The following is a 26163-nucleotide window of genomic DNA, read 5'->3' as shown; positions in this document are numbered from 1 at the left end:
CCACCACGTATACCCATACCTCGACGACTGGCTGGTAAGGGGATCCTCCCCAGCGTCGACCAACACAAGTCTGCAAGCCACCATGCAGCTTCTACAACGGCTAGGATTCGCCATAAACTTCGAGAAATCCTCTCTGCGGCCATCGAACGCTGGTATTCTTGGGGGCACAGTTCGAGACTCAGTTAGGGCTGGTGAAACCTTCCCTCGACAGGACCTCAAGACTCATTCAACAAGCGGCCTGGCTACGGCGAAACACCAGGATCTCAGTGAGAAAGTATGTTTCGGTCCTAGGGGCCATGGCATCCTGCATCCATCTGGTGAGAAACTGTCGACTATTCATGAGGCCAGTCCAAGAATTCCTCGCGGACCGATGGACACAGGCTCAGGGATCGTGGTCAGACAGGATAACCGTCGACGACAAGCTACGTCGGACCCTTCAGTGGTGGCAGAGTTCCCACAATCTGAACGGCGGTGTGCCCCTACAGGAGCCGGAGTTTCAGAGCAACATAGTTCCCTAACCGGATGGGGAGCGCACATGGGTGCTCTCCAAACGCAAGGTCGCTGGTCTCCAACGGAGTCACTCCTACACATAAACGTACTGGAACTCAGAGCGGTACGATGGGCTTTGAAGGCGTTCCTACCACACATCAAGAGTTTGCGTGCAAATACTGACCGACAATACAACAGCCATGTTTTATCTGAGGAAACGAGGAGGGACACGATCAAGGACTCTTTCCATAGAAGCCCAGAAAACATGGCATTGGGCAGCGAAGCACAGAATTTCCCTCGTGGCTAATCACCTTCCAGGAGTGAGGAACGGCCAAGCCGACTCCCTCAGCAGAAGCATGGCCCAGATACACGAGTGCGAACTGGACACGGGTCACTTGAGGAAAGTGTTCGAGAAATTGGGTCAACCCCCTCTGGACGCCTTCGCGACCAAAGACAACAAGAAATGCGAGCAATTTGCAAGCAGATGGCCCCAAGAGGGGTCGGTGGGGGAGGCGTTCTCCTTCCCATGGACGGACATGTTCCTCTATGCTTTCCCCCCCGTTTCCCCTCATACGGAAAACAATACAGTGGATACGCAGATACAATTGCCGGGTGATTCTAGTGACACCATACTGGCTGAGGCAACCGCGGAAGGCCACTGCAAGGACATCCTAGAGCCCATTCTACAAGATCGATGTCCTCCAACAGCTTTGTGGGCAGGAATTCCGTTGACAGACATATGCCAAGCTGCGGCATGGTCAGTGCCCCACACGTTTACCCGCCACTACTGCCTTGCTAGGCAGCATGCGGATGAGGTGCAGATGGGAAGAGCTGTCCTGCGCCATCTGTTTCAGTAAGGTAAGCTCCACGCTGTGGAGAATCTGTTGTCTACCTTTTTAATGACAGTTCATTTTATGTGGGTAAGGTTATGAGGTAACTTATTCCTACTGTACATATGAATTGTGTAGTATGTTGAGGGTATTACATTACATTCTCACCACCGTCTCAAGTATTACTGCTATACAATCTATTCTAAGCATGTGAATCCATGAAAGATCCAATGCTGGAGAAGGGAATAGTTTCTTACCTGTAACTCCATTTCTCCAGCATTGGTATCTTTCATGGATTCACATGCGCCCGCCAACCTCCCCGGAATGTAATGTATTTAATGGATAAAATTAACCCTTCCTAGTTTGGAGGGGCTGAAATCTGAAGGGGAACCGCGGGGGCGGGCCTCTTATACGGGGACGGCCTACGGAGCATGCGTAGGCGGGTCCTAAAAGGACTAGATAGGACACAAAAGTGTCGGAAGTTTTCCTATTGGAAAAGGCTATATATGTACCGAGGGGTCCCAGTCTGACGACGGGGAATATTCTAAGCATGTGAATCCATGAAAGATACCAATGCTGGAGAAATGGAGTTACAGGTAAACTATTCCCTTCCGCTTGATAAAGTTAGTTGCTACAGAAGTTAGTGTGAATCATTAGCTTTGTATATAATTTGAATAGAACGCGTTTACTTGTCTACTTCTACTGATTTCATTGTACTGCTCTACAGCTCAAAGAACCCCTCCTAAGAGCCAGGCTGCTCAGCCACTATAACGACTTGTGTAGTACAGACCTATGGTGAAAGTTGGGTAACTAATACCAAGTAGATACGTCTTAAGTCCCACACCAGTTGGACTCTACAGAATCTTACACAACACTGGCAACCAGATCTAGGGTCTTCAGCATGAACTCTGGGTAGGATGTGTGCTTGGGCCGCTGCACTTAGCTGTGCAGATTGCTTGGAATTTTTCTATGTTGGGTTCCATGGTATCCTGTTTCTCCTAACCCCCCCCCCCCCCTCTATTTATGTTGGTGTTTGCCTGTAGACAGTGGGGTTAGTATAGCCCTTGTATAGGCGTTCGTTTTTGAAATGTACTAGAAACCCTCTTAATGTGTATTGTTGGTCCTTTTCAACTGATGGTGTGACATTTAAAGTATATATTTGTACTATCTTTGTAGTTTCTAGATGCACGCGTGGCCTAATTGTACTTCTGTCGACCTGCTACCCCTACCCGGGCATTAAACTTTGTTGTTCTGACATGATTACGAGGTTTGGCATCTTGTTGGGGGTTTTAGCGTCCCACCCAGGCGTGATTGTAGTAGAGTATGGTACAAAAACTACTATAACCAGAACGGTCGAGTACAAAAATATACCTTGTCTCCTTCTCTCCTTCTCAACCCTCCCAGCAGCACCCCATGCCTTGTGCAAAAATGGCAGAATTGGGAGGGTCGGTTGGCGATGCTAGAGTGCCTCTGGCGTGAAGAGATGCTCATGTGAACCAAGGCAATTTCTTAACCTTAAATGGTGCCTTCTTTGGGAAAAGCTTTCTCTTTTTTTCATGTCCAGCCTAGTCTACTCAATCCCAAACAGCTGTGAAGTAGGGAGAGTGGACTGGCTTTACCCAAATTCCCATATAGATCATTTGTTCATGTTTGACATGAATAACCTTGGCCCAAAGTAAGTATAACTGAGATTTGCGTTTAACTTAGCTATGCTTTAGCAACTCTGCGTCACTATAGACATGGCGCCTTGCTACGTCATTTAGTAAGCATAGGTATTTTGTCAATTTGAAAACCCTTGTGTACAAACAGAATGCTTCAACTTTTCTAGTGACTTCTGCATTTCTCCACCAAAATAACTATTCCCAAAATCTCTCCTGTAACCCATTGAATTCCTGTTTCTGCTAAAGCCAATAGAGTATTGGGGGGTTTACGCATTTGCATTCCATGGGCATGCTTTAATAGTGGACTGTTACTACCTTTTCCATCCTGCTATGATTCAGGAAATAGCTTGACTGCTCTGTCAACTTTATCCCTGAAGTGGTGCTGCATTTAGAGAAGCGGTGCCTCGTGGGTGTAGGTTCTTCTGAGCCCCAAACACATGAGGCTAGGGACCCCCAACCGTAGGGTTGGGCCATGTAACCATTTAATCAAGTGCTGCACCGATTTGCATGCAAAGTTTTACTCCCATCAAGGAAGGGTGATTCCCACGATTGGTATTTACTGCACAAAAGGTGAGTTACTTAATCCTCTCATACACGACATTTAATCTTTTCTTTTACCTTTGCAGGTGTGCTCAATTTTCTGGTCCAGCAATTACAAAGAACTTATTTCCGGGCATGGATTTGCACAGAATCAGCTTGTTATCTGGAAATATCCCGCAATGACTAAAGTAACAGAACTTCAAGGTACTAAAGGATTAGTGGCGATGGGGGCGGTGTTTGGGAATTTCGCATTATAGCGTCTGCAGCATTCAAGTAACTGCCATTGTGCAGATCGTTGTTTGCGCTTTCGTTTGTACCCTGCTAAGTGAATGCATACATTAATTGAGCTGTGGGTTAACTGGATTGGATCAATGCTGCAAGGCTGCCTTTTTGTTGGCTGTCATGCCTGCTGTTGAAGAGTGGTATTAAGTGAACAGTGTGCCTAGGATCTGTATCGGCTGCAGTAGTCACTGTGCCAACACCTAGTTACATGTGACATCCAGAAGTCTTTTGCACCTTAGCCATCCACAGCTGTACACGTCTCCAACATTTGCCAATGATACTGCTGTGGTAGTGTCCTTGACACTTGGATCTGGTTCATTTGAAATAGGTTTGCAAGTTCTGTGGCGGGCAGAGGACTTGCTTTTGTTTGACAATGATTTGGAGTGTCCCCCGCCCTCCTGATTTACTCAGGTTCCAGCCAAACACTCTTCACAAACCTCCATGCTGTTAAGGCTTTATGGCCCGGTGGCATAAAAGTGCTAGACAATGAACAGTTCACAGTACTCCCGGGGGCTGAGCATGTTGGCATATTCAAATGGAAACTGGGGAGATCAAGAGCAAGGTGTTTAGCTTCTCTGTTTTCATTGCTCTCAAGTCAGGGGGTATCATCCTCCAGGCTTTAGGTGTTGCTGCGAAAAACACACCTTTATGACCTGTGAGTTTACATCGAAGCACCGTCAATATGATATGGCATTTATAACGCGCCTATACACCAGTGTTTCAAGACGAGGCAAGGGATGGGGAACACGGGGAGGACAGGACAACGATCCTACTAGGCAAGGTGTCATTCAGATTGCGCGTGCATGGGTTGAGATTGTTAGATCTGATCTCATTTGAGCGGTTTGCTCCATACAACTTCAACCAGGTATGCTGGAGTTGACGCCACCAAGCATTTGTGAGTGATCAAAAGACTGTATTCAATCCTGGCATCAATAGGGAGCCAATGTAAACCCGCCTAGCATTAACTAACTAGTTTTAACGAATGCAAATTGAGCACTGGGCTGCGGGATGCAAAGATGTTGGGATCCAAATTATACTTGCAGCAAAATGCTGCTAACTCATAGTTGAGTAGTGGGTGAAGTAAATTTACAGTTTAAGGCCAATAGGGGTAGGTACATTGTGAGTGACAAACATTTGCAGCAAAATGCTGGTGTTGCAGTGGAGTGAGGCAGTACCAATGTGGTTGTTGGGCAAAGTTTGAATGCAGTACTCTGTGGGAACACAACAAACAACTGACTACAGGTATAGGGAACCCAACCTTTGGTATAAGCTTGAGCTACACAATTTTGGTAGCGTGTTGAGCAGCCAGGCTCATCTCAAGAGGGGAAATGTGAGCAGTAGTTGAGTTACAAAGATGCACTTACACTCGGTTTCTTGCATACACAATAATTATAAGTTATAAAGCCTTCTTTAGAAGGGAGCAATATACTAGTAACACACAAATATACTTCAATACTGTACACTCTTTGGGTCAGACAAGGCCCTTTTGGGATGGCCCACAGATTTACACCCACAGGAGACTTCAGTAACATGGGTGCTGGGGGCGTTAATACCTTACTTTTGGCATAACGAATACTCAGTGGTTTGTAAAAGGCAAAGGTTATTAGAACAAAACAAATTACAAATATTCTTAAGCAGGGCAAATACTTTCAGATAGCAAGAGAAGTCATTCAATTTAATAGGCTAAGCCAAAGTCAATAGGCCATATAGTATGCAGCACTTCAGGTAGGTAAATGGAAAGGTTTTGCACAAGTTCTTAGTCGTTGAAGAATCAAATGTAGGGCCACAAGCTGATTAGACTTATGATTGCAGAAGTTACAAGCACTTCCACAGTAAGAGGTAAGTTTTACAGTACCTTGGTAAAGAAAAATGCAGCTGAAGACTTCCGTTACTGTGCAGCTCTGCAGATCTCACTGGGCCTCAGTTGTGGGGACAAGAGGACGACGTTGGGACGCCTGCACTGTCAAAACTGCCAACCGACAAACTTTACTTTCAGTGGCTTTCGCATTTCAGCTCCTTGCGGTGCAGCAAATAGCAATGAGCGCGGTTCCTGGCTGTCAAGGTGGACTTTCCTCACATCTGCAGTCCCGCACTCAACTTGGTCGTGGTGGGGTAGGGGTCGGGCTTGGTCAGTACTGCTTCATGGGAGTCCGGAGGATCGTTCTAAAGCTTTAGGCCAACTTACAAACAACACATACAATCTGGTGTCCCTCTCCCTCGCTCTACGGTTTCCTGCAGCACTGAGGAAATGCGACCAGCTCCGAGATGGGTGTCCAGGTGGCATACTTGGGAGTTGATTGGTCCCACCAACTCAAAGGGAGAAGTCGTCCTTGCAGGCTTCTCCGTCGATGCGGACTTGGCGATTCGGATCTGCAGCAGGGCGTCACCGCCAAGAACGGTCCAGGAGTTGCAGCAGCCGAGCTCTTCCAGCTCTTCAGTTCCTTCATCCAGTGGTCGACTCTGCCTTCCAAGTCAAAAGACTCCTTTTATTCAGTTCTCATTTATTCCAGCCTAGCTGTCAGTCACGCAGCTCGGTGGCTGTCCTTGCCGGACAGTCAGCCAATCGCCACAAGTGTATTTGGGTCTCCTAGGAGACTAGGCACGGAGTTTCAGGCAACTACCTCACTTCCTGCCTACCCCAGACACTCTGGAGCCAGAGGCGGGGTTTCACTCCTGAAGCCTGCCAAAGGTGAATGAACAAAGACCAAACCTTATTTGGCACGCAGAGAAACTCTCTAGAAGGACCTTCCAACAGACCTGGTGAAAAAACATTGGGCACCAGTTTTGAAAGATGGCTCCCGCAGTTAATTTACCAGAGCCCTAGTCGTTTGTGGTAAATGCAAACCTAGGTAGTTCAAAACTAACCCACTTCGACCAGCCAGTTAATTGAAGAAAGGGTAACATAAAATGTTACATGAGCATTTAGACACAGGGGATACTAAGTAACCCCTCCAGCACTCTTATTGTAAGATTGGGTGTGCTGGGTCTAGCAAGTACAATGCGAAGTAAGTCAATTTCACTTTACTGTTATGGAAAATAGTAGTTGGTCACAGGGAAGGTATTTAAACCTTGGGAAGTCTGAGACTCCTGTGCCACTGCACTGAAGGTGCTGTGTGACACAATTGTAAAAGATGCCTATGGAGTTGGTTAGACCCATAACCAAAAGAAACAGGTAAAATTCACACCAATACATGAGTGGGAGAAACTGTCTCACACGTTAAAAAATCAAGTTTTCAAAATCCAGCAAAGTTGCTGCGGGTCTCTAAGGCGGAGAGAATTGGCACATTTTTGAGAATTCTACTTAACAGTGGGGAATGGAGCATATGGCGGGCACTGTCACGCATCTGAGTCTACGGATGAATTAATAGTCCATAGACCCGAAGGTAGATATTAAAATGCAGCATTCAGTGTGCAAGGCAATCCGGCCAGGGAGGTCTTTCTCATCATGGTGGTTAGGGAGAAATGTGCTAATTCCTCTCTACCTTGGAGACCCCAGCACTTTTGCTGGACTCTAGGACTTTTACATTTTTAACCTGTTGAAAGTGAAACAATTCCCACTGATGTATGATTTTTAGTTTATTTTGGTTTTTGGAGTCTTAAACTCCTTTGGCATCTTTTACATTGGGTCACAGCACAGTCTTAATACCTGACTCTTGGATTAACTACTGTTTCCAAGAGCAGTGAAGTGAAATTGACTTTACTGTACATTGTAACTTTCTAGACCCAGCACACACTTACAATAGGGTGCTGGAGGGATTACTTGGTAGCCCCTTTGTCTAGCTTCTCATGTTACATTTTTTGTTACCCTTTACACAATTAATGGATGGTGGCAGTGGTTACTTTTTACTACTGTCGCGTCTTTTCCGCGGATGCATATGCAGCGGCAGTAAAGAAGGGTGCCATTTTAATCAAAATTATCCCAGTCTTTTTTTGCCATTTCTTGTTTTGATCCTTCTTGAGATGTACTCTGCACACCAAACCAAGTTTGGTCCCTTTGTTCATTTTGTCTTGGTGGCCTTCACGAGTGAAAGCCACCTCTGGCTCCAGTGTCTGGTGGGGGCAGGAAGTGAGGGAGGTGCCCGAAACTCCCTTTGCTTGGTCTTCTAGGAGACATGGATGCACTCTGTGATTAGCTAGCTGGCTGTCTAGCAAGGACAGCCACCCTGCTGGGTGATTGACAGCTAAATGGGAGAAACCGGCATAAAAGGCAAGGCTTTTTGGCTGGAAAGCAGTCAACCACTGGACGAAGGAATCCGAAGATCTGGAAGACGCCTGCTGCAACTACTGGACCATTGGTTTGCCCGGTGAAGCCCTGCTGCTGTGCTGAAGCTCCAAGTTTGCCTTGACGGAGAAGCTCCAACAACTTCTTCTCCCCTTGAGTTGGTGGGACCAATCAACTCCAAAGTAAGCCACCTGGACATCCTTCTCAGAGCTAGTTGAATTTCAAGAGTGCTGCTGGAAACCACATTGCCAGAGGAACACCAGTTTGCGTTGCTTTTATGTTGGCCAAGAGCTCCAGGAAGATCCTCCGGACTCCCAGGAAGCAGGACTGGCCAAGCCGAAGCCCCCTCAACAGTGTGCGACCCCCACCCCCCAGAAGCAAGGAGAGTCCACCTCAATAGCCAAGAAACCCACCCCCCTTTGTTGCTATTTGCAGTAGTCTCAAGGCAGAAACAGTGGCACTGATTTGAAAGGTTGCTGTCAGTGACTGTCCCGTTGCAAGAGTCCCCAGAAGTCCTCCCTCTTGTCTGCACGACTGAGGCACAGGAACAGGATCTGCAGAGCTGCGCAGGAACAGAGGTAATTGACTGCATCTTTTCTTCAAACCACAGGTACTAGTCTGAATCCTCTTACTATAGATTTGCTTGCTCTTCTATTTCACAAGTCTCCCGGCTTGAGGCCCTACATTTAATTCTTCTTTGTTCATCAAAGACTTTTAAAAACGTGCAAAGACTTTTACTCACCTTCAAGAAGTGCTTCAGTTACATTGACTTTTGCCCATTGGCTTAGCCTGGTTCCCTGAATGACTCTTGTTTTGTGTTGCACCTATCCTTCCAGAAAGGGATTACTTGCACTGCATTGGGGGGGGGGGGGGGGGGGTCAAAAGTATTTGCCTTCTTAAAGAAACATTTGAGATCCCTTTATTCTGTGAACCTTTCTTTGTACACACGATCTGCCTAGTTATTTTTCAACTGGGGAGGGTGTAGGAATTGTCTGTATCATCCCCCGACAGGGAAGTTACTGAATCTAAGACCTCAGGATTTTTGAAGTGCATATATTCCTTCTGAAGAAGGCTTCCTGAAATGACTGGTAAATTAATAATCATCAAGAAACCTTGAGTGTCAGTTTTTTTGAATACTTGTCACTGTGAGTCTGCATTACTGCTCACATTGACCCCTCTTCAGATAAGCCTGGCTGCTGGGCCACACTACCAACCTGTGTAGTTCAGACTTATACCAAAGGTTGGATCCCTATTGCCAGGTGGCTAAGGTTGTTGTAGTGCACCCAAAGGGAACTACCTCCCCAAATCTTTACCTAACACTGGTACATGATGAAAAAGCCTCATCAGTGGCGCTAATTTTGAGGTGGTTTGGTGTGAGCAAAGAAAGTCATGGGATCGGTGTGAAAAGGTTGTTTGAATAGATGCAGCCAAGGAGGGTAGAGGAAAGTGAGGCAAATAGAAACCATCTATTTGAGGCAAAGGTAGCGACCAGATCAGATAATGCAGGCAGCTGTAAGAGCGGGGGAAGTCGGGGAGTGGTAGTTTTAGCAGAGCGGGGAAGAGGGCGAGTCACAATATAGCAGGCGCCTGTGGTACGGGGCACATGACTATTCGAGTGATCGAACATCTGAATATATGCAACACGATCTACATTAAGTGTTTTGGCATCTGGCTATATTTCACTGGCACCAGGGGGCTAAAACCAGTTTTGTTTTTGGGAGTGGAGAAATGCAGGCATTCTTTAGCTCGTTTGGTACACGTTTTTCTTTAAAGGATGCTTAAGTTCAGATGGAATCCTACCACCGCAGGAGCGCAAGCTTTGATGGTAATGGCAGGTGTCCCCTTTAGTTTGTTGGCCTAAGTTTGGCAATAAAATCCACCAGCTGCAAAGTCTGGTTCCTGTCCTGCCAGGGCTTCAGGTCTAAAGTGAATCCCGTCCATTGGGTTGTTTTACTGTGTAGAAGTCTATGCAGTCTGCAATTCATGCAAATTAAAATCCTTTTACCTCCACGGTCCACTTCAGATCTGGCAGTGCCGCTATGCTTACCACGGATTCTAATGTCCATAGAGCTGTGCAGGGATGCAGGGTGGTAGACTCAGTATAGCATTGTAACTTTGGGAGCACTTTAGTATTTCTATAGAGTAAGTAGCTGGTAAGTCTCCTCCATGTTTTCTGCCCTAGTTTACCATTCCTACTAGTGTTGGGGTTTCTCGTCCAGACAAAGTTCCTACATTTTCACTTTTCTGTACCTTGCTTCCTGTGGTCCCCACCATTCAAGGAATGTCTTTTGTACTCCATTTGTTTACAGCACTAGGCTGATGTGCAAGATCACTCTTGAGCCTCCCCCCAAACTGTTGCCACCTTTTGGCTGCCATAAGGTGGCAGCATTGGGCTGCTATATGCGTGTCAGATGGATTTCTAACATCTGGCATGCTGGACACATTCTAGGAGGCTAACCTAGTGCTGGTAAACGGGGGAAATGTGAGATTAGCCAAAACCCATTCAAGGTAGCGTGGATAGCGGTCATGGCTTAATCTGAGGATGAGTGGGCTCTGGGATCCAAAATGAGTCCATACAGTGAAACACAAATTATACTTGGTCAAAACACAAAGAAACCAAATACGCTGGTACTAAAATCACACACTACTGTTAATGATTAAATGTCATCTGTAACTTGGACAACAGGCAAGTAGTGATGCAGTAGAATGAAACAGTTCACAAGAGTAATAGCCTAACGTTATGAATAGAATCCCATGCATGGGGCTGTTTGCTAGAATGTCACAAAGCTTCTTGGGAGAGGGGACTGATGTAGGAAGAATTCTTGTGACGAGAATGTTAAGATATTCGACAAAGCTAGAGGCAGGTAAAATGAGATTCCTATCCTTTAGTGGCTTTGAGATCCGACTATCATAAAGCAATGGAAAAGAATAACCAAACTTTATTCTAAGGAGAACCAGGAAGGTAAATCTGCAATTGGTCATCCCGGTCCAGAATCCCTCCCCATCCTGAGGTAGGTTTTCCTGCTGTTTGTTTAGTTGCAGGTTGTATGCAAGTTGAGGGTCTGAGGATTTCTCCAGTTGGCTGCTCATGCAGCATTATAACCTCTGGCGAAGAAGGCAAGTAGTATTCACCACTGTAGGACTCCTCTGGACACCACAAAGAAAAGGGACTTTCGCTATCGCCATGCAGTAATGGCAGGCATCTAACTCTGCATGAAGGTATTGGCTAAGATTTTGTAGCGTCCAACTGGTGTGGAACTTTACAAGACTTATCTGCTTGGTATTAGTGACACAACTTTAAACACAGGCCTGTACTAAACAAGTTGGTAGAGTGGCTGAGCAGCCAGGCTTACCTTGGAAGGGGTACTGCAAGCTGTAGAGCAGCAGTATAGTGAAATCAGTAACCACTTACACCCTCAAGTTATATTATAATTATTTATATATGCACATCAAAAGAATTACACTAGATGTGCATCAAGTAGCATTTCAGAATAGTTATTCCTGCAACGATGCAGGGAGTATTTTTGTACTTAAACTTTTCCAGCACGCTAGTACCACTTATTGTTCACCATTCAATGTTGAGTTTGGAGGGGGGGGAAAGTGTTGGAGTAACACTGTAGCACTAACAAGTCTTTTCTCCCAGACGGATGTAGGTAGTCTTTTCCCCAGCAATAAGAATACAATTAAAACCTGTATAGGGGACCACTACTGCCAAAGCCAGTAGGGCTCTTAAAGTACCTATTGTTGCTAGGTTGCCCTAGGGGCTCCACTTTTACCTTTCTCTGGCTGACCTTGAGTGAACTACAGTTCCCAAGGGTAGAAGGGATCTTTGGATCCCTTTTTATATTTTATTCAGTGAGACCAGCAGCCCCCCACCACCTTGTGCAGTGCTGGGTGGGATACTGAGCATCCCCTTTCTCATTTAAAATGTAACCTTTGTTACAAGGACAATCTTACCTTTAATGGCTGGCAGTGAACCCTTTTATTTGGTGCACCTTTACTGTGGGCTTTTTGCGCAGCCCCAGTAAAAGCACACATGGGTGCTATTTTACCAAAATGGCCCGCGTCAAATTTTTGCCATTTTAGTGTTCCTTGTTTCTTCCCCTGACCTCCAGGGTGGGAAATTCATTTGTGATTTTTATATTCGGTGGAAGTGGACTCGACGCCCAGGCTTTTTGTCTTCCAGCCTGAGTGTGAGGTCCCAGTTCCAACAGAGGCTGGCTGTCCTGAAAGGATTGCCAACTTCACCCACCCCTCCCCCCCCCCCCCCCCCCCCCCCCCCCCAAATTTGAATGTTGATTGTCTGGATCACTGCATAAAAGTCTGAACCGGGAAGCTGAGGAGGTAGTCGACCGATGGAACCAAAGAGGAAGATTAAGAATTTGCAGCTGAATTGATTTACAGCGACCGGAGAGCCATCGACCTGCGGACTCCAAAAAGCAACAACCCAGAGTCTGGGACGTAGACTCGACCTGCATTTTGAGCCATCCCATCCCGTGCTGTGACCTTGCAGGGCTGCAATACGCGGGGACCTTGAGCCATTGTGCGATGCAGTCTTGCAAATCTTGCTGAAACTTCGTGGGCATCCTGCTGATCTCCACAGGCATAATTCCAGTCCAAAAAGGCCCCTCAGAGTGCTCTGGACCTTGCAAACGATATTCTGTCTTCTGTGCTCCTGAAAAAGCACTGAATCCAGCTGTGAGGAAAGCCTTGCCTAGAGCCTCCCCCGTGATCCTTGCTGCGGAAGTCCTTCCAGTGTCCTTGGCTGCAGATCCTGACGTCGCCCTGCTGCAAAATTCTGTGCTGGCTTGGGTATTTGCTTAACTTGAGTCTCTTGTGATTCCGGTTTTGGTTGTTTACTGTGATTGGGAGGCACCTCGTCCAGTGCACCCAGCCCCCTGCTGGAATCCTCCTAGGGTGTCTTCTGTGAAGCCCCTGGACCCTCAACTAACTGAAGTATGAACAGTATTCCTTAGGAACTCTGACTTTTGCTACTTAAGATCCTATCTTGACCTGCCTGTTGGAAGCTAGACCCTAGTGAACGTCCCCAACCAGACCCCCCCCCCCCCCCCCCCTGTCCTCCTTCTGCAACTGAACACTCCTGCTCCAAGAATAAGGGAAAGACTTCTAAGGATTATTCTCTTTTCTAGGTGTTAGGCAGAATCCTGTGCAGTTCCGTTTAGGAACACTGCAAAAGGATGGACTACAGGAGTAGGCAGTAAACCCAATTGATGGCAGTCTGGACCACCCAGATTTACCTGGTAGCTGTGGCTGAGCAGTCAGACCTCTCTCGAGTAGGGCAGTATAGAGTATACACAATAGGGCCAAAAACACAGAGCAAACAAATGCTGACCAGAGCTTTGTATAAAAAGTATATAATTATTTAAAACTTACTTTAGGCAATACAATAGCACTCTACCTGACAACCTTTTTTATTTAAAGTATACACACCTCCCTTAACTATTAGACAAGTCAGAATTAAAACACCACGATTTGTTAAAACAGATGTGAGCATGTAACCTGATGGCACTCCAATAGTTCAGTTAAAGGGAGAGAAAAAGGCAGAGCAAAGTCCCAACACTGTTCTCAGCAAGGGAATAAAGACAGTATATACTGTAGAGCCAAAGTTCATAGGCCAGGCCCACTTTAAACAGAGCAGAGCGAAATGCGCCCAGGATCACACTGTTTAAAAATGCACAAAGTCTTTGCAGAATATTCAAAAGAGGTTGGGGCGATTCAAGAAGGTAAAGTTAGAAGGTCTGGGGCAAGCCAAGGATTTAAGGGTCGCCTTGGGCAAACTGAAGAAAGGGAGGCCAGGCAGGACACAGTACCTTAAACAGAGGAAGCGCCAGCGGTGGCAGTTGTTCCTGGCAGTGGTTGCAGTTTGTTGTTTCGACCAGGGGAAGAGGATCTCGTCGAGGAGGAAACGTGGAGTCATTGCACTGCACAGGGATTGAAACAAGCCACGGAGTTTGTCAATAAAAGGAGTGTTCCTTTTATTCGTGGTCAAAGTGGTGAAGCTTGGCTATCCGGCCGCCGGGGTGCTTGGCACGGTCGACCAAGAGACTACTTTGGAAGGCGAAAAGGGCAAACTGGTTGGTCCCACCAGCTCAGAAGAAGACTCGTCCAGCAGAAGATCTTCTCTTGTCGTCAGGAAAGTGGTGAGGTAGTTGCAGCAGGGCTTCACCGGTGTTGTTGTTGTAGATCGTTCAGCTTCTTCCCTCTTCGGATTCTTGGGTCCTGTTGCAACTTCTGAAGTTCCAGTCCCAAAGGCCCTGCTTTTATGCAGAAAAACCCCCATTCATCAGCCTAGCTGTCAATCACACATGCTAAGTGGTGAGCCGGGCAGCTCACCACTGGGCCAGAGTGCGACTTGGGTTGCCTCAGCAACGCAGTCCATGGTGCCAATTCCCCCGTCCCCCCTCCCCCTCCACCCTTCCTGTGGAACCCAGACAGTGTCACCATTTGGAGGGATACTGTGGAGAAGCCCGCCAAAAAGTGGAACAAAGGGATCGACCTTGGTCAGAGTTAGAGACTGACGCAAACGCCATTTTAGAAAAGAGTTCTGGCAAACAGACCCAACCGTTAATTTAATATTAAATAAATAAGCTGGCGGTATCTTTAACATTGCACCAAAAAGTGGTGCGTTTAAAATCAATGGGAAAATCCCATGGAGAATATTCCGATGGAATATTTTGCATGGTAACCACTGCCACCAGCCAGAAACTCGACTGGGGGGGGAGAAAGAACTGGGGTGCCCCCTTAATCAGACCCGGGGCAATATAATTAACCCCTTCCAGTACTTCCACAGTATGATGGTTTGTACTGGTTCTGGTCACAATTTAAGACTAGTAAAGTCAATGGTGACTTTACATGCCCTGAGACAGTAGTCAGTCCCAGGGTATGGAGTCTATGTTTGGGGGTCACTATGACACCCCCGTGTTACTGCACTGAGGGTGCTGTGTAACACATACACACAAAAAAAGATCCCCTATGGAGTAAAAAGACCCCATAGCCCAAAATCAGTCAGACATACCGCAAATCATGCCTAAGAGTGGGAGTAAAAGACTCAATCTTAGCAGGAGAAAACCCCCCCCCCCGCCTCCCCCCCAAAAAAATCCAGCAAAGCTGCTTGGGGACTCACTAGGTTTGGGGAAATTAGCCTTATACGAGAATTCTCCCTAACACTAGGCCACAGGACCAAGTGTTTAGTTGGTTGTGAACTGTAACTCTGAGTGAACAGTTACAAAAGGTATTACTTGCCTTCGAAATGTTCTGCCATTCTGAAAAGTATATGTAACCTCTTTCTTTCCTTAAACTGTTTCGCCATTCTAACAGAAGCTAGATGTAAGGTTATTCTCCACCATGGGGTCTGGCATGGATTCACAGTGAAACGTTTCTTTTACTAACTTTCTCCTATAAACCAATCCCTTAGCTCTGGGTCATACTGCCCCAGCCAGTGACTGCCCTCTACCTAAGCCCCTCCTCTGGCTGCCATCTTCTGATTTTTACTGCATTTTCAAGTGTTGGGAGGCCTTGTGTTTTGTTCCATGAGCTTTTCTACGTTTTTGCTTTTTTCGTAAACCGTCCTGAACAATCCTTGTCCTTCTGCACCCGAATACACTTGGGTCTGGTGCGCAATATAAATAAACAGTCCAATTTTGTCAAATGAAGCCTGTGTGCTTTCTGTCATTCCTTTGACCGGCAAGTAGTGATCAGTTTGTAGGGGTCTTTAATCCCCCCCCCCCTTCAAGGGCAAGAATCATTGCAAGTTCAGATTCCAGAAGGTCGTCAGGCATGCACTGCACGCCGGACCATGTCGGAGGGCGGCTTAGGTTCTCTCCAAGCCTTGCTCCAGCTGTTGATTGAGGAACATGTTTGTGGAAGACGAACCCTCCCAGTGTCTGTCTCCATCCGGACCACAAGGAAGCGGATTGTGAGATTTGCCTTGGATTCGCCAAAAGCACCATCAAGGATAGTCACAGTAGAATGGCGGCGTGGCTCAACGCCTCTACCCTGTGCGGAAAGCAGGGGCATTCCTCACCCATGATTTAAATCATTTGTGCCGCCCATCCGTGGGGGTGGGAGATGGGGTAATAAGACGAGGCCAAGCACTGCGACTCCCGTTTTCGTCGGTCACCACGTGGGTCCCGTGATGGGCGGGGTCGCACTCATCTTCACCATCTTCCATTGCGCCAGCTCCTCGAAGAGTAAATCGGCTAACCCGGGAGAAGCTGCGCAGAAGACCATGGCGCAGGGTAAGGTGTCCGACCTACCCCTGAAGGCTCAGGTAGTCCAGACTGTCATCCTCGACGATCAAGCTGGTGGCATCCGCCCTCTTGAAGGCTAAAGGGTCTGATCCGGTCAAAGGTGCCCAGACAGCACCCAGAGTGACCCTTCCTCCCAGGAAAACACCAGAGAAAAGGATGCAATCCCTGAGCCCAGCTAACTCCTCTGGATGCAAAAAAAGCCTCTACTACTCTAGGGCATGGATGGGTCTTTTGGATGAAGAGGGCATGGTGTCCGTTGATGGGATCGAGGGAGAGACTGGGGGGGGGGGGGGACAGAGCCAACATGGGCGCTGGGCCCAGAAAGCCTACCCCAGACACCTGTTGCTGGACATCCTGTCAACTCTCAGTACGCTGGTGTTGGTGATCCAGAAGAGGATGCCGACGGCCCCGGGGCGCCCTCCGGCAAAGAGGTAACTGCAGCCCATGCCACCTCATCAACTGCATTGTATGTCCCCTTCCCCCCTGGGATACGGGGAGGGATACAACTGACAGACAACGGCGGATCCCCGGCGTGGGATTGTTCCACTCCATGGTCGTCCCCCCCCTCGTGTCGGAGCTCTTCCAGCTGATACCTGAAGAGACCAAAAAAGGGTTCCTTTCTTAGTGCTGAGGGGCTAGGAGGTAGACCATTCTGGCAGTGCCTTTCCTGGACGACATTTGGGATGAAGGCCTGGTGCTGATGAGAAAATCCCACTTCCGCCCTGGCAGAATGACAAGATGGAAAAGTACTGGTAGCCGGAGTCCACACCCAAGTGCCTGCAGTTGCAGCCTTCCCAGACCACCTCGGTGGCTGCGAGGAAGAAGTCGCCAAATACATAGTCTTCAGCTGCCGTTCCCTCAAACAGCAAGGGGAAGAAGTTGGACGCCATGGGTAGAAAGGTGATCTACTCAGTGGTAACGATGGTCAAGGCAGCGAATTCTCTTGCAATCCTGGTCAGATACAATAGGCAGCTGTGGTGGAAGATGGCCCATTGCTGGAATTTCTCCCTGGCGACAAGCTGGTCAAGTCGCTGGAGATCCTCCATGAGTGGGAAGTGCCATCAGACCATGCCATGGCCCTGGACATTGCGGACACGGGTTTCCGTCAGATGTGGAACAGTGTCTGCCTCTGTGGCTGGTTGAAAGCCACCAACTTTCGGCAGGATGTCCAGACGAGGGTTCTGGACATGCCGATCAATCTTTGTGAAGCTTGATGAATCGTTGCAAGCCGTCAAGACAAATGGCTCGGGACTTTGGCATGCTTCAGCAACACCACCCTTCCTTTCGTGCCTCAGGAGGGAAATCTGGATTCTCATTGAAGGGTTTTGACAGGGGATTGTCCTCGTACAGTCAGCCCTCCAGTTCGAATGACCCAGGTTCCCTACAGGGGTCATTCTAAGGCTTACGGCGGTGGCTGCTGTCAAAACCTTTGTTGATGGGAACAGACCGCTGAAAAGGTTAGCACAGTGGAGGATGTTCTTCGAGAAGTCTCCTCCAGAGGACTCTTAAGGACTTCATCAAATACAAGTCAAGGCCCAAGGTAGGGCTGCTTTTTTTTCCATCACACCCCGCAAGGGTGACTCCTTCCCAAGGAAATGTCATGAGGAACCAGTCTGGTTCTCACAACAGCGCAGGTACTGAGGCTGCTTTAGCTACCGGCCGCCAGGCTGAGGGGTTGTTAGATCCTTCGTGCTGAGGGACCACCAGGGTCTTTTACTGGGTGTCCACTCGAGGGGCTATGCCCTAGTACCGGACAGATGTCTGAGGGGTGCATGTACACAGCACTACCAGCGACTCAGCCCAGGGCAATACACCTACCAGGCCCTGTCCTGAGGTGCAGGGTAGGTATCCCGCTCCACTGCCTAGAGTCCTGGAGGAGCCCAGCGAGGTGCGCACCATGATGTTGGCAGGTGGCATGCTGCCTGACCAGATGGCAGCTGTGCCACCCCCCTGGTGCGGAGCAAGTGGGAACAAGTTTCAAGGTGGGACTGGTTCCACTTCAGCCTTCACAGCAGCAAATGGCTCCGCAGCCTTCAGCGCCCAGCACTCCTCCGCCTGCTCCAGACCAGCCAGACATCCTAGTGGACACTGACGAGGACCCCAACACACCATCCTCGGCCAAGGCCTTTCATGAACGCCTCTTGGGTTTGGACCAATACTTGGGGCTTCCGCAACCTGAGGTTGAACAACCGGAGGCGGGGGTCCTGTCTGAGGTCCTCACCGTAGGCCCTCAGTTGGAATAGGAATACCTATTCAGAAGGACATTGCCTTGTCCAAAAAGGGATGGCTGAAACCCCATTCTGCCCAGCCCATCAATCAGCACCTCGACACCAAGTAAAAGCAGATGGAGGGTGATCCACTCTTCCTGTTGGCTCCTCCTCAACCATATTCTTTAGTGATTGCTGCGGCATCACTATACTCCAAGCCTGTCATCCTCAACCACTTTGTCTGCAGCACTTCTAGGCAAGGAGAGTATATTGGAGGTGTACTAAAGTTCTATTGAAACGCATCCCTGCACCTGTCAATCTAACGCAGACTCTATGCTGGCAGCCGTTAACCGGAGGCATGGAGGGAAATTGCTTCCTTCCAGAACCTCCAGTGCAGAGCCAGGCATGTTTTAAGGTGGGGCTGGCAGAAGCTAAAATGGTGGCCCAGGATATCATGGAGTCCACAGTGCACAATCCCATCGGGCCATGCCACGTACATGAGGACAGCCTGGCTTCGGGCTACCAAGTTCAACCCGACGTCGAAGAACACCTATTGGATCTTCCATTCGAGGGTGGCAACCTCTTTCATTCCACCAGAGGAGCTCGATAAGCCCATTCTAGACCTGCAGCATCTCAAGAATTCAGGATGGTCCCATTGCATCATGTTCTCGGCCAGCTGGCGGAGGGGGGACTTCTTGATGTTGCTGGATCTGGAGTACTTCTACTTCCATGTCCCCTTTCACAGGAAGCCTCGCGTTCCTATGCTTCGTGGTGCAGGGAAGGCACTACCTGTTCAAGGCCCTCCCTTTCAGTCGAACGTCAGCTCAGTGTGCTCAAAGTGCCTGTCGCCAGTAGTGGCTCATCCATGTCTACGAGGGATACACATGTACCCGTACCTCCACGACTGGCTCATCCGTACCAATTCAAGGGGTAGCGGGGCAAATGCTTTTAGATCCTCTTTGAATAGTCCTACAATTCAATAGGCTAAGCCAAGGTCAGTAGGCAAGTCTTGTATAGGATGAAGCACTTCTGTTAAGTAAATGGAAAAGGCTTTGCACAAGCTCTTGGGAGTCTCCTAGGAGACTAAGCACTGGGAGTTTCCGGGACCTCCCTCACTTCCTGCCTACCTGAGACACTCTGGAGCCAGAGGCGGGCTTCACTCCTGAAACCAGCCAAAAGTGAAATTAACAAAGACCAAACCTGGTATGGTGCGCAGAGACTCTCTCGAAGGACCTTTCCACAAAAAATAGCAAAAAGACCGGGGTCCAATTTGTCAAAGATGGCTCCTGCGCCATTTTGCAAAAGATGGCTCCTCCTCCTCCGACTGGCCACCAGGGGGCGCACGGATGACCAACCTTCCTGTGAGCTCCGTCCCCAAGGGTCCTTGCAGCGAGCTCTGGGCCCCCATGCTGTGCCACCCTCCCCCCACGGGAGATTAACAGTAAATCATGCATCTGAAGACCCAGCCCTCCTCCCCCCTCCACTACAGGCGAAAATCGGACGTCGGAAGGAGATATGAACAAATACGTTGGTGCAGAGACGGAATGCTCGTCCAGTTGAAACCTCCAGCTGCCAAACGCTGTGCGCTTAAAGACAGTCCCTGGGGGCTTAACGCATATCAGAGGTAACCAGACTGGCCCCCCCTCCGCCCTGGTGCTCCTGCCCGGTAGATTGGGGTTGAAACGCTGGTCCCACAGAACTCGGCAGTCTCCAGCAACCCCCAGGCGAGCCCCCTCCACGTGTGCCTCTTTCCCCGAGCCGTGCTGGAGCACACAAAAGGCCCCGCCGGCACCAGAGGTATGTGGCGCTTCCCCCGTGAGCGGCAGGCAGCCACGTCTGTTCTATACGGCACAGGAGGCCACGTAGAATGCACCGCGGTACCCGCCACATGCCTGGAGCGCTCTACGCACTGCAGACCTTAGGCTCGTCCAGGCCCCCAATGCTTGTCACCCCTCGCCCCCTGGGGCGGGGGGGGAGCAGGGAAATAAAGCAACAAGACGCCGAATTACCACACGGCCCCGGCCCTGAATTACCACACGGCCCCGGCCCTGAATTACCACACGGCCCCGGCCCTGCCTGCCCATCTGTGCCAACACTCTTCATACAAGGCAAACTCGCCCTCCACCCTCTCCCAGGGTGATCCTAAGGGGCCCCCAACGCAGCTGGGCAACATGGGAGCACCTTAGGCGATCAGCCCCACGCCTATAGGCATCAAGGCATCCCGCAAGGGAGGTGAAGGACACCACCCCAGAGATCTTCTGCACCCCTCCACGTCAGAACCCAGTGCCAAAATTCAGGACATCTCACCAACGCAGGTGCAGAAGACACCAGGTCCATCTTAGACATCCATCCTACCCCTCCGGGTCAGACACAGCACGAACCAGCATGAGGGAGACCCCCTCCCCCCCCCGATAATCTTGGCCACGAACAGGCCCAGCAGCGCAGAAGACTCCCCAAAGAGCCTCCATACCAGCTTCCCGTCCACACAGTAGTCTACAGTAGTCTACTTACTAGCCCTCCGACCTGGAATCAACCTTGAGCCATCAACCTTGAGCCATTGAGGAAGCTGCTCCGCTCGAGGACAGTTCCCAAAATTGGTTTTTAATCATTTTAAAGTATTGTGCTTTAATTTTAATATTGTTTCCCTGGCATTACAACTGTGCAGCAGTATGTTTTGACATGTTTGGATGCATGAAGGTATCGAATGTCTGAAGGTCGGAGTGACTGCTCATTCTTCCGGCAGTGCTGAGGGGATCCTTGGGCTCAGACGACCCACCAGTCCTCTTTCTGTGTCCTAGGCTCTGCCCCCGCCTCCCGCCTCGCTTTCATACCGCTCCAGGCACTTATGTGCTGGATCGGCCGCCCGCGCAGCGGGCGGGCGCAGCGGGCGCGCCGCCAGCGCGCCGAAGGCGCGCTTAAGGCAAGCCCGTCTGTGCCCGTCCGTGCAGGGACGCGCTGGAAGGGCTATTTAGATAGAAACTTATTAATTTCCTTAGCCCACCCCAGCACCAACTGGCCAACTGGTTGGAACCATAATATAACCCCATCTACCCCCTCTCCCACCAGAAGCACTCCTAGCAGCGAGTCCACGCTGGATAACCCTACTCTCTGCCTGCTTAACACAAGGTCCCTTCCTGCTCACTCGGGTGAAATCCGGGACCTGTTAACCAATAGGCAACCTGCCCTGCTATGCCTAACTGAAACATGGCTGACACCGAGCTCGGCACCTACAGTAGTGCAAGCTCTCCCCCCCGACTATCGCATCATTCACTATGATCGCCCCCCCCCCCCAAGCGCGGTGGAGGCATTGCAGTTATTTTTAGTGACAAATACACGGTGAACCAAATACCTTGCTCGCATACACTTAACATGGAAGCCCTCCTCTGCCGATGCGAGCTAGCGGCATCATGCACCACCCACCTCCTGCTTATCTACCGCCCCCCAGGCCCTATGGGAACTTTTGGGAAGGACGTAGCTGATCTTATTGCTGCCCTAAACTTGCAGTATACCAATCTCGTGGTATTAGGTGATTTTAATTTGCATTTTAACCCTCCAAGATCAGATGAACTAAATCTGCTTTTAGATAGCCTCTTCGATCTTCATTTCTGTTCATTGATCCAAGCACCCACCCATCTGCATGGAAATACTCTAGACATGGTATTTGCCAATGATGCTTTACTTGGCCCTGGTCTTATTGAGCCTGTGACCTGGTCCGATCACCATCTGATTTCATGCTCGTTTACTCTAGCCACCCCTGTCTGTAAAGCTCGCCCTCCCAAGACGTTACTTCGCTCTTGGCGATCAGTTGACCCCAAGGCACTTGGTGCCTGCATCGTTTCCAAGTGTACCTCCTTGGGACCGGTATCTCTATCCACGCTCTCTACATCGCTGCTCTCCGCCGCTAATGTTCTCGCTCCTCTAAAACTTACCCAGAGTCGGAGATTACTCTCTCAGCCTTGGTTTACTGATCAATTTAAAAAACGCCCGTCTGCTACTCAGACAAGCCGAACGCAAATGGCGGGCTAGCTACGACCCTCTACTTAAAAACCTGTATAAGCTCAGTCTTTCCACCTACCTAGCCAATGTTAAGCGGGCTAAAGCTACTTTTTTCGCCCAACAAATTGAAAGTGCCCTGTGTAAACCCAAAACACTATTTTCTATTGTTCAATCACTTTCCTCCTCCGAACCCCTCACCTCGATGGTCAAACCATCGCAAAAGCTATGCAATGACTTGGCATCGTTTTTTATTACGAAAATCGTTGCGATACGATCTAACATCGCCTCATCTCTTGCTATGCAACCTGCCGGCACTACTTGCTTTGTACCACTTACCTCTACTGATCCCCCGGCCAGCTGGTCTACCTTCCCTCTATTTACTGAGGCAGAGGTGTTAGCAGCGATTCTTAAAATCAAGTCCTCCTCTCCAGAGGACGCCATTCCGGCCAGTATGATGAAGACTATTGCTCCAGACATTCTGTCTGACGTCACAATGGCTATAAATAACTCATGCCAGTCTGGTCTGGTCCCGCCGGAACTTAAATCGGCTAGGGTTATCCCCCTGCTCAAGAAGCAGTCCCTCGACCCTACTATCCCCTCAAATTTTCGCCCCATATCCCTGCTCCCGTTCTTGTCTAAACTCTTGGAATCTCTGGTCACACCCCTTCTCTCCTCCTTTCTGGAATCCTCTAGGATCTTTAATCCTGCCCAGGCAGGTTTCAGACCTGGTAGGGGAACAGAGAGTGTGCTGGTCTCAGTGCAAGATGACATGTCTAGACTCGCAGACGCAGGTGGAGTTGGAGCTCTGATTCTGCTGGATTTGTCTGCCGCATTTGATACAGTGGACCATCCTATTCTCCTCTCTCGCCTAGCACAAATCGGGATCTCTGGATCAGTTCTGGCTTGGTTTACCTCCTTTCTTGCAGACCGCACTCAGACCCTTGCCATGCCCCCTTTCCTTTCTGTCCCCTGTGCCCTCACCTGTGGTGTTCCCCAGGGATCCTCTCTTTCCCCTATTCTATTCAATATCTACATATGGGCTCTGGTCTGCCTTATCCGTTCGTATGGACTTAATTGCTATTCCTACGCGGATGACACTCAAATCCTGATCCGTTTGGATCAGGATCATATTAAGGCTTCAGCTTCTCTTCATGACTGTTTGACATCAGTCGGCATTTGGATGGACCAAAATTGGCTCAAGCTTAACGGCGATAAAACTGAGGTGATGTTGGTGGGTTGTCCCCCCCGCCCATCACTTTGGACCCCTGCTTTCTGGCCCACCTCACTGGGCCCCCTGCCTTGTCCAGTGGACAAAGTAAAGAACCTAGGAGTTATTCTCTCCACTTCCTTGTCCATGTCAAACCAGGTCTCTACGGTCTGCCAATCTGCCCATCACCAGATCAGGATACTCAAGAGGGTCCTCCCTATGATCCCAGAGGCTATGCGTCCTCCTGTGGTAGCCGCATTAGTCCTCTCACGGTTGGACTATTGCAACTCCTTATACCTTGCCCAGCCAATGGGCCTTCTCCAACGTCTCCAGCGCATACAGAACCTGGCAGCCAGACTGGCCACAGGTTCCCCCTATGGAGCTCACATCTCGCCAGTGCTTCGCCAACTTCACTGGCTCCCGGTGGCCCAGCGAGTTAAGTTCAAGTCACTATGCATTGTCCACCGGGCAATCCAGGGCCTAGGTGCTGAGTTTCTCCAAACTAAATTTGTTCGTTATATACCAGAACGCAACCTTCGCTCCCTGAACACCAACCTTTTGGTGGTTCCTAAGTACAATCGGGAAAGACTCTGCGGCAGAGCCTTTTCCATTGCTGCGGCAAGGCTGTGGAACGCCCTCCCACTGCCACTCAAGTCTATCTCCAACCATCTGGCTTTCAGGAAAGCCCTGAAAACTACCTTATTCTAGCCCCCCGACTATTACTGCTCTTCCTGTGTGACAGTTTCCTCATCAGCGCCATGATGCCCCTGGGCGACCGTGCGCTCTACAAATTTAGGTAACATAACATAACATCGAAACACACAGCGACAGAGGGTAAAGCCCCCAACTAGGGGCTTGTGCCTCCTCTGACCCAAGAACTGTTATGAGCGTCAAGAGCAAGTTAGCCAGGTACGGCTACGCACCATCTCTCTCCACCTGTGATCATAAAGAAAATTGTCAACCGATAGCGCAGAAACAGGAGCAGCTGCCAAGGGCGACATCGCCGCCCTTCTGAGCGAAATAAAGAACATGGGAGCCAACCAGGGTGGCAAAATACAAAAGCTAACAGAGAATGGACAGCATTGAGGGTGTTGAGAATAACCAAGCCTCAATTGACACCCTCGAAACCCAAATGGACCTGAGGATACAGAACATTGAGAAGAGAGAAGAAATATGCCTGACGATGGACTATTTAGAAAACGGAAATAAGAAACAAGCTACGATTTTTCGGAATGCTGGAAAACTAAGGAGAAACGGAGGAGGACCTCAAACACAATACTGTCATCAAAATCTTGACAGAAGACTAACATCGAGCCTAGAACTGAACGAATACACAGAGCTCGTGGATCGCCCGACAGCCCAAGATCGGTCCTCGCCATATTCCACCGATATCGGGACAGACCCAGAATCCTTGAAAAGGCCAGATCCGGCGGGCCCCTTCACACTGGGAGGAGCTCAGATAACCATATTCCAGGACCTATCAGCGCTCACCCTAGCCCTGAGACGTCTATGCAGCCCCGACAAAATGGCTTAAAGAGCAAAGCACGCGATACAGATGGGGCTATCCATTTTCCCTCCCCTTCGAACATGGCAGCAGAAAGATACTGCTCCGAAGAGATCAGAGACTGTATTGCAGACATCCTCGGAAAGAGTCCAAGAGAAGGGGAACGAGAAGACATTGTGCAGAACGGAGCGCGATGGGAGCTCCAGGGCCCAAGGAGAAAAAGGGTGAAGGGGTCAAAGTACAGACGAGGCAACAATACACCCGAAAGCGAAAAATGAAAACCCATCCCAAAGAGTTAAATGTCAAAATGTTACAGTATCATACAACCGAAGAACACATGGGCCTTCATCAAAAACTTGGTACCACGCTCGCCAGGCAGAGGGGTACAATCAATGAAGAATTCCCCCTCTATGTAAGAGGGGGGTGGAGGGGGGGCAATCCACTGATGAGAACACTGAAAACCGCACTTAACGGTATACTTTAGATTAATGTTGTTGTGAAATGTAATGATGTTGTGGGGGGCGGGGGGTGGCAGAAGGGGGCTCAAATTCCTAAAACAATAGTAATTGCGACAAGGAGCGTTGGGGTAGCGGTCCCCACCGGTGGTCCGACATTGGACTAAACACTTAACTAGTCCAATCAGGACGCAACCAAGCAATGAAACAAGCCCTCAACGAGGTGTTGAGAAATGAAAGAAAGAGGGCAAGGGGTATCATGTTGGATGCCCCAAAAGGGCGTGAGTGGGGGAGGGTTGGGGAAACAACAAGTGCTGCCACTACCGCGGCACCTAACGATGCGAAATGGGACTTGAAGAACGAACCGAGAAAACACATAAATGGTTGATGACCTTGAAACGATAAATGGCAGGCTAGGCACAATTAGAATTGGCACATTAAATGTCAAGGGACTCGGTTCCCCCACCAAAAGGTCACTAGTGTCCAGAGAATTCAAAAGG

General features: G+C 49.2%; 1 protein-coding gene across 3 annotated transcripts in view; it reads left to right on the top strand.

The window, feature by feature from the left end:
- The window catches only part of CDC20 (cell division cycle 20), a 200844-nt gene that overhangs the window by 152576 nt on the left and 22105 nt on the right, over positions 1-26163 (top strand). For all 3 annotated transcript variants that reach the window (XM_069642439.1, XM_069642441.1, XM_069642440.1), the window contains exon 10: positions 3607-3724. In XM_069642439.1, coding sequence (XP_069498540.1) covers positions 3607-3724 — 118 coding nt within the window. The remainder of the gene's footprint in view (positions 1-3606; positions 3725-26163) is intronic.

Source organism: Ambystoma mexicanum, chromosome 1q, assembly GCF_040938575.1.
Source record: "Ambystoma mexicanum isolate Mex_15411 chromosome 1q, UKY_AmexF1_1, whole genome shotgun sequence".
In the NCBI taxonomy this organism is placed as follows: Eukaryota; Metazoa; Chordata; class Amphibia; order Caudata; family Ambystomatidae; genus Ambystoma; species Ambystoma mexicanum.
This window is presented reverse-complemented; position numbering and strand designations above follow the sequence as displayed.